General features: G+C 53.1%; 1 protein-coding gene across 3 annotated transcripts in view; it reads right to left on the bottom strand.

Annotated features, from left to right (window-relative positions):
* Positions 1-1,962: 1,962 nt before the first annotated feature.
* Positions 1,963-8,464, bottom strand: part of RAB11FIP5 (RAB11 family interacting protein 5) — a 41,770-nt gene continuing 35,268 nt past the window's right edge. For all 3 annotated transcript variants that reach the window (XM_017836889.1, XM_017836888.1, XM_017836887.1), the window contains 2 exons: positions 6,843-7,032; positions 1,963-6,212 (listed from right to left, as the gene is read on the bottom strand). In XM_017836889.1, the coding sequence (XP_017692378.1) occupies positions 6,003-6,212; positions 6,843-7,032 (400 nt within the window). In that variant the 3' untranslated portion in view covers positions 1,963-6,002. The remainder of the gene's footprint in view (positions 6,213-6,842; positions 7,033-8,464) is intronic.

Raw genomic sequence — 8,464 nt, forward strand, 5'->3', positions numbered from 1 at the left:
CAGAGACAATGTATGATTGTAGCCTCCATTCCCTGTGGGAGAGAATTCAGGAGTCTGGGAAGAAGGGAAGGGTGGGGGAGGGTGATTTAAGATTTGGGTTTATTTCTCACTGCCCTGCTCTGATTTGATTGATAAATTAAACTAATTTCCCCAAATCGAGCCTGTTTGCCCGTGACAGTAACCAGTGAGTGACCCCTCCCTGTCCTTATCCCGACCCATGAGCCTGTCCTTGGATTTTTATCTCCCTGCCCAGCTGAAGAGGGGAGCAAGAGCAGCTTTGGGGGGCACCCAGGACCCACCCAGGGTCAGCCCACCACCCTGAGGGAGATTTGGGGGTCTCGGGGAGCCACCCCACACGTGCCAGCTGGGAGTGGGGCTGGGCTTCCTGCTGGCTCCGGGAGGGAGTCACAGGAACATTCCTTGTCAGCTTCCATCTGCAAGGCCAGATTTTAAGAAAACTCGAGGCGGGCAGCGAAACTCCGGCTTGGAACAACAAACCCAGCCAGTTCTTCCCGCAGGGACGGGAATTATTTCCATCAGTCCTGAGTCTGTGCTCAAGACCAGCAGAGACACCCGACGGAATCACACACGGGCGTTCCAGCAGGACTTTAAATCCTTCTTTTTCCCCGGCTTCCAGACTCCAGTTCTCCCAGTGACTGCTGCCTGGGGAAGCCCAAACTGGCCCAGTTAGCCCAGTTAGCCCAGTTAGTCCAGCTTCTTCTTAGGCTGGATCATCTTTCAGAGGGTCACAGCTCAGCACCCTGATCCCACAAAACAACGTGCCAAACATTTCCCTGCCAGGCCCATCCAGGCTCTCGGGGTTAACATGATCCCCCTCACAGACAGGTGCTGAGCTCTGTAAGGGCCTGGATCCAGCTGGATGAAAAATAAACTGGGATTAGAGCTAAGGAAACTCCTCTGTTGGAGCAGCAAAGTCATTTACAGGAGCTTAAGGGGAGTTAATCTTTGAGAAGGAAAAGGCACGACCGGAGAAAGCAGCAGGTGCTGAGAAGGAAAACGGCTGAGTGGTGAAAGGTGGGAGGGATTTGGGGCTGAGGGGCTGCAGGAGAAGGTCTGGGAGGTGGATCAGTGCAGAGGAGAGGGAGGATCATCATCCCAGAATTGCCCATTCCTGGGAGCAGCAGCACGGATGGAGCCAGGTTTTCCCACCAGGCATCCCGAGGCTGATCTCTGTGTTGTCTGGGATGTGACAGGAGCTCTCCTTTCCTCTCCCTCCAAGACACTGCCCTGGGGTCCCTCTCCTCTACTCAGCTGCTGATTTCCCACAGATCCTCAGGAATGCAGGGGTAGAGTCAGCACGAGCAGCAAGGGAGCTGCAGGCAGACAGAATCGTGGAATTTAGGCTGGGAAAGCCCTCGAGATCATAAAATCCAACCCTTAACCCAGCACTGCCAAGGCCACCACGGACCCTTGTCCCCAAGTGCCACATCCACAGGGATTTTAAATCCCTCCAGGCATGGGGACTCCACCCCTTCCCTGGGCAGGCTGATCCAATGTTTTACAACCCTCTCCATGAAAAAATTTTCCCAATATCCAATCTAAACCTCCCCTGGAGCAACTTGAGGCCTTTTCCTCTCATCCTGTCCCTCGTTCCCCTGGAGCAGAGCCTGACCCCACCTGGCTCCACCTCCTGCCAGCTCCAATCCCCCAAGGCCATCCCAGCAAGGCTCCACGGGGTCACTCAGCACAAAACACGACTTTAAGACCCACACAAGACACCTGAGAGGCTCTTAAACCCCCTCAGGTGCTCCCATCACCTGAGCCTGGACCAATATTTGGGGAGGAACTCGAAGTTCCAGGGCTTGGGGACTGTTAAGGAGCTGGAAAAGCTGCTGGAGGAGTTGGACACCGTCATCCTCCTTCAGAAAATAAACAGAGAAATGTCACTCACTGTCCAAGTGCCATCAGCACAGACGCTGTTGTCAATAAATCAGAAGTATCTAGGAACAGCTTGAACAACTTTTATTTTTTTTTTCTTCTTTAAAGTGCTGAAAACGTAAATAACAAGCTCTTTATAAACATTAGTTGCAACTATTAAAACATGAAACGCACAGAACCCACTTCCTTGGTACGTGAAGTACAGGGAAATCAACAACTCCAAACCCTCCCTGATGCTTCTTTTCCCACTTTGGGATGTTTTTCCACCCCATGAGACACGAAACACACGGTGGTTTCTTCACAGACGAGTCGTAAGGCTGAGTCTACACTTGAGAACCCACATCCCTTCAGGTTTGTTCCAGTTAAAGGATAAACCTTGGTGGTTCTTCTGGCCCAGCCTGTGACCAGAAGGAGCAGCCAAGGAGAAAAGAAAATCACTTGGCCAAAGTTCTTGAAAAGCAAGAAACCCAGTCGTGGGCTGACAACAAAAGCAGAGCCAACAGCACCCTGCTGGAACCACGTGGAACAGCGTGGAAAAACAGAGTCCAAGAGAAAGGCAAAACCACAGAGGGATTGTTATGGCTGTGTTTAAAGTGGAACCAGGGAAAAGTTGCTGCTGGTCCAGCGAAACCTTGTGGTCTGCTGGGTTCAGCAGAGAGGAACAGAGCTCAGTGTGGCTCCAGCAAGGAGCAGGAACACTGCTCCTGCCCCTGGGCTGCCAAATAAATCGCTAAAAAACAGATTTAGATCACTAACTATGGAGATAAACCCCAAACAGAACACGGGCAACTTGAGAACATTTCCCCCCACACACAATTCTTTTCCTCATCCCTTCCCTCCAGTCCAAGGGAAGGTCCTCGAAACCATTTCCCTCTGGGAACTTCTAGCAACAAATTAAACAGACTCTGGTTTCAGTGCTGTGGTGTAGCCAAGCTGCTGCTCTGATGGACAGAATCAATCTGGGGGGTGCTGGGGAAAACCCCACATTTTCAGGACAGAGGGGTGGAGAAACAGAGAACGGAGACAGGAGCATCTTTAAGATGCCTTTTCCTAAACACCAGTCGATTTGTAGATACCTCAGGACTTCCAAACACTCGAGGACAGACACGAAACACCCATCACTGCTTGTTCCTTCCGCAGCTCCTGCCTCACACCCAACACCAAGGCACCGGTGCCAGACCTGCCTTGGCCTGTGGAGATGGGAGGGAGCAGGTATTGCTGGAAAGGCAGGAGATGGAGGGAGCAGGTATTGCTGGAAAGGTAAGGGATGGAGGGAAAAGGTATTGCTGGAAAGGCAGGAGATGAGGAAGCTCCTATTACTGGAAAGGCAGGAGATGGAAGAAACAGGTATTGCTGGAAAGGCAGGAGATGAGGAAGCTCCTATTGCTCTAAAGGCAGGAGGTGAGGAAGCACCTATTGCTGGAAAGGCAGGAGATGAGGAAGCTCCTACTGCTGGAAAGGCAGGATATGGAGGAAGCACCTATTGCTGGAAAGGCAGGAGATGGGGAAGCACCTCTTGCACCCCCGGCACCGCCCGCTGAGCTCTGAGAGTAACTTCAGATATTCGAGTGCAAAACATTCAAGCTTTGGAGCGACAAAAGGCAGAGCTGAGTAAGGCAGAGGGGGCTGAGGGAAGTGGTGAGACACGATGGAAGAGGAGGGGAGAAGGCAGGGAGGAGGTGCAGCGAGATCCTCAGAAACATTGGCACTTGTGTGTGGGGAGCACCTGCAGAGCCAACGCTGCCGGGGGAGAGCTCCAAGGAAGCAGATGTTTTTTAGGGAGTGGGGAGCCAGTGTGGGATAATCTTGTGAGATTTTGGCTCTGCTCCTCCCACTTATTAATGCCCACTTGAGCTACACCTGCCCCTCCTCCCGGCCCTCGTTCCTGTGCCGTGCTGCTTTTCCAAGGCTGGACTGCATTCCAGCTGCCCACAACTCTTCCCTGCCCACCTTCAGCTCAAAGGAAGAGCTTCTCTGGGCACTCAGAAAGGGAATGTGGTGCTCAGGCCATGGGATCTGATCCTACAGGCAGGGAAATATTTCTGGGACTTTCTAAAATGGGAGAAGCATCTTCCTTCTGAGCCTCACGTCTTATCCCAGAAACACAAAGGGAGGAGGAACATAAAGACAAGAGGAACAGGTAGAGAAGTGCAAACCTTCAGATTATTCCATATGAGGGGTCAAGGCAGGCAGGAATTGGAAGTTCATGGCTGGTACCTTCCCAGGTGACAAATCCTCCCACTCATATGGTTTAACTAGACAGGACCAAACCTCCTTCTCTCCTGACCCAATACTGTCTTTATCCAGCTGTATTTTGTCTTGGAATATTTGGCCCGCTCTTCCTCCCCATGTCATCTCCTAAACTCTCTGCCTCCCACGTCCCATGAGCTTCCTGTGCAGAATTCCTGCCAAGGACCCAAAGTACCTGCACACAGGGGTGGGAAGGCTCTGCATGTAAAAATAAACTCACTTTTTCGGATGAGCGGGAAAACAGAAGAGAAACCTGTCCCCAGATGGGTCGTGTGGAAATGAGAATTGGATTTCAGAGCCTTTTTGGGTAGGAAACTGCTACTGTCCTATGGCAAAAGGCACAGTTTTTCAAAGTCATGGCATACATGGAAGTAAGGAGAGAAGAGTATGGAGGTTTTAAAAGAATCCAGTAACTCTGGGAGATACAGAAGAGGGAGAAGATGCCTTACATGCCAAGACAGCTCAAATCCCACACCAACCAACCCTCCACCACTTCTCTAGACAAAATCCTGGCAGGATGAGAGATGGAGCGACATCCTTTCTATCCTCTTCCACAGCACCTCTGAACTCAAATCTGTGCTGGATTCTCATTAAACTACATAAATCAGAGCCCTTTGGATGGTCACTCCATGGTCAGCAGCTGGAAGCACTCAGCTCCCAGCAGAGCTGGGTCCAAGAGATCCAACACTGGCATGTGGATGTGATCCAACTGGAGCGGTGCTCGGCACTAACAGTGGCTGGAAGGGGGTCTGCCAGGATTCCTGGAATGTGAGCTGGGACAGGGAGTGTTTGGTGGGAGCCTGATCCCACAGGATGTCATGCAGAGGTGGCCAGATGGTCAGACATCCGTGAGCTTTGGTCCAGAGGCATTTTCATGTTGGGTTGGGAAAGACAGCACAGAGCCAACGGTGGGGAAAGCCGTGGAGAGCAATTCCCACGGGATACCCAGTAGAAAATTGAGCTGTGGTTTATACACAAAGGAATCCCCTCGAGGCACAGCCAGGCTGGGGATGGGTTGGGTGGAAAGCAGGAAGATCTCCTGGAGCCCTCACGGTGCACAGACCATCACTTTTCCATGCTGCAAGCTGAGTTTTGAGGAGCTGAGGCAGCATCACCACTCTGCACCCATGGAGTGAAGGAGCCAACACAGCTCATGGTCAGGCAGTGACATTGGATCAAGTCCTTTATGGCCTCCAACTCCATTGTTGTCCCTTTGTGTAGCACCTCCCAGCAGTCAGGAACTGGCACAAACTGGAGCTGACTCTTCAGACACAAACCCTTCATTCTGGGGGGTAAATGGGGCAGGAAGGGGAGGAGGCATCCAACAACAGCCCTGCTCTGCAGTCACTAACGTGCTAGGAGAACTTTCCTGGGTTTAGACATCCCCGCTGTCCTCAACCAGTTCAACATCATCCTCCAGCCAGGGGACACCACTTCAGAAGAGAGATGAGGAAGAGTGTGGGCAGAAGAGCAGCAGCAGCAGGATGAAGCCATGGGCGAGGTGGTTTCCAGCTCTCAAATGTCCATGGGCCACTTAAAGCACTGGCAGGGTGAGCGCCCGAGAAGATGGCACTTGGTCACAAGGACAGGAACCTAAGGTGGCATCTGCCTCAGGTGGAGGGCTCTGCTCCTCCCCATAGGGTGCACGACTGCCCATCATCCACCCTACAGTTCCCTGGAGCCAGAGCTGGGAGAAGCTTGGGCTGGGAAGGAGCAGACAACCTTTCCCGCTAAACTCTGCGAACGGAAGCCACTGGAGCCCTCTCGGAAGAGGAGGGGGGAGTGCAGGGATGTTTGCAGCGTGTTTACTGGAGAAGTGCTCTAGGCGAGTGCTGCTGGTCTCTGGGCAGAGGTTACTTGGTGTTGCCTTCCCCCAGTGGGATCTGGAGGAGCGTGGGAGACTGTTCCATGATGCGAACCAGCAGCTGGTCGATGTAGTTCTCCAGTTCATGGATGTGCTCCTCCTTCTTGCTCAGCTCCATCTCCCTCTGCAGCAGGAGCTGGATGAGCTCGTCGTGGGTCAAGTGGTAATACTTGGCTGACTGGTCCAGCACGGTGGGATCCTGTGGTAGAAACCAAGAGGAACATCCAATGAGTCAAATTAACATCCCCGCTCCCTTTAACATTTGCAGGGTGCAGCGACAACCAGAGCAATCCTATTTTTGTGTCTGTCTTCTTTCCAAATCTGGAAAGGCTGGAGCATCGCAGGGAAGCAGGACCCACCCAGACCTCACCCCAGAAAAGCTGAGAAACTCATAACCCACAACCTGAACTACCTGTGGCACCACAGAGGGTGCAGCAGGGTTGTCCTGGTCTAGTGGAAGGTGTCCCTGCCCCTGGCAGGGAGGTTGGAACAAGATGGTCTTTTAGGTCCATTCCAACCCAAACCATTCCATGGTTCTATAACCAGGGATTCACTCACACACTGCACAATAAAAAAACCCAAACCAAAGCAAGCAACGGGAGAACGACGACGGGGTGAGAAGGTCCAGAGACCAGGTCACGGAGGAAGGGAGGCTGGTGGCAGTCTGACATCCATCCTGAGCTACCAGGATCCAGGATTAATACTCACCCTGTGGCAGGACCCTGTTCTACCTCCTGCAACACCAGTTCTTTGCCCCTGTGCCCCCTGCTGTGGGACACCTGGAGCAGGTGTGGGCGCAACTCTCACCTCTGAGGCGGAGTGTTCCTACCTTTAACTTCTTGGAGTCCGTTTTTTCCGGGTGGGAGGTCGGGGCCACGGGCTGGACGCTGCTCGTGGTGACTGTCCTCAGCTTCTCCAGGCCATTGCTCAGTGCTGAGGTCAGGCTGGACCTGTGCTGCTGCTTCTTCTCAGCAGAGACCTCCTGCACCGCGGCGCTGATGGGCTTCACCGGGTGGGGACTGGGGAGAACAAGGTGGGACAGTTATAACACCCTCCCGAGCTGGGGAGCGACACTGCTGCCCCTCCCTGTGGATTTTACAGGGATGGAACCCACTTGGAAACTTTGGACACACCTAAATCCTGTGGCTGTGTTGCCCAAAGCTCTCCTGCTCCAAGGAGAGAGAGGAGAAGCAGCGCCCTGAGGAGCAGGCAGCCCATGGAGCCATTTCCACCCAGAGAGGAGAACAGGAGCCCCAGGACACGTGTTTGGCTGAGACACAGACCAGGCCCTGCGTCCACACCGTGCTCACTCCACACTGGGAATGCTGTGGGTCAAAACTCCCACAGCCTGCTGGGTGTTGGTGCCCATGGGAAGATCAAACCCAGGTGCAGTGTGATCAGAGGATGCCCAGAAGGGCATTTTGTTGTCCAGCAGCCCCCAAAATTAGAGTGGGGGGTCACTCTGATGCTTCAGTGATGCTCCAGCCCAAGAGTTAGGCTCCACCTGCCTGGAAGCCACCACAGAATTTTTTCCCCTCCACTGGGCCAAAAGGGAAGAGTGAGAAGTCAGTTAAGGGGGAATTAACATTTTCATTTATTTTTGCCTCACTCTTCACCCAAAAGGTTTTTTTCTGGGCTTAAACAAAGTCTGTTTGCTTTTCAGCAGGATGGAAAGAGAAGTGACCTGATTCTACCTTCCTGCAAGGAACAGGGCACCATCCTCGGGATGGAAAGATCCAAGGAACAGGCACACCTGGGCACCATCCCCGGGATGGAAAGATCTAAGGAACAGGCACACCTGGGCACCATTCCTGGGATGGAAAGATCTAAGGAACAGGCACACCTGGGCACCATCCCCGGGATGGAAAGATCCAAGGAACAGGCACACCTGAGCACCATTCCTGGGATGGAAAGATCTAAGGAACAGGCACACCTGGGCACCATCCTCGGGAGGGAAAGACCCGAGGAACAGGCACACCTGGGCACCATTCCTGGGATGGAAAGATCTAAGGAACAGGCACACCTGGGCACCATTCCTGGGATGGAAAGATCCAAACATCTACCCAGGAACTCTGCAAAGCCTCTGCTCTCAGGGGGTGCAGCAGCCACCCTGCAAAAGAGTAACAATCCCAACTGCTGTGTGTCCAAACGGGCTTGGTGTCCTTGTGTCTTGTCCATGGTGGTGGGATCAGGATGTCCCAAACTGTCTCCCTGTCGTGCTGATGGTCTGGAAGTTCTCTTCAACCACTGTGATGCCTCCTGCCATCCACGTGTTAGGAGAGGACAGCACTGGTAGCCACTGACCAGCTCCAACAAGCCAAAGGATCAGCTGCCCTAATGAGGGGAAGTGGAGGGACAGCACTGATCTCTTCCCTCTGGTGACCAGGGAACTGAGGGAACAGCCTGAGGTGTGTCAGGGCAGGGTTAGGTGGGATCTCTGGAAAAGGTTCT

Source organism: Lepidothrix coronata, unplaced genomic scaffold (assembly GCF_001604755.1).
Source record: "Lepidothrix coronata isolate B3197 unplaced genomic scaffold, Lepidothrix_coronata-1.0 Scaffold287, whole genome shotgun sequence".
In the NCBI taxonomy this organism is placed as follows: domain Eukaryota; kingdom Metazoa; phylum Chordata; class Aves; order Passeriformes; family Pipridae; genus Lepidothrix; species Lepidothrix coronata.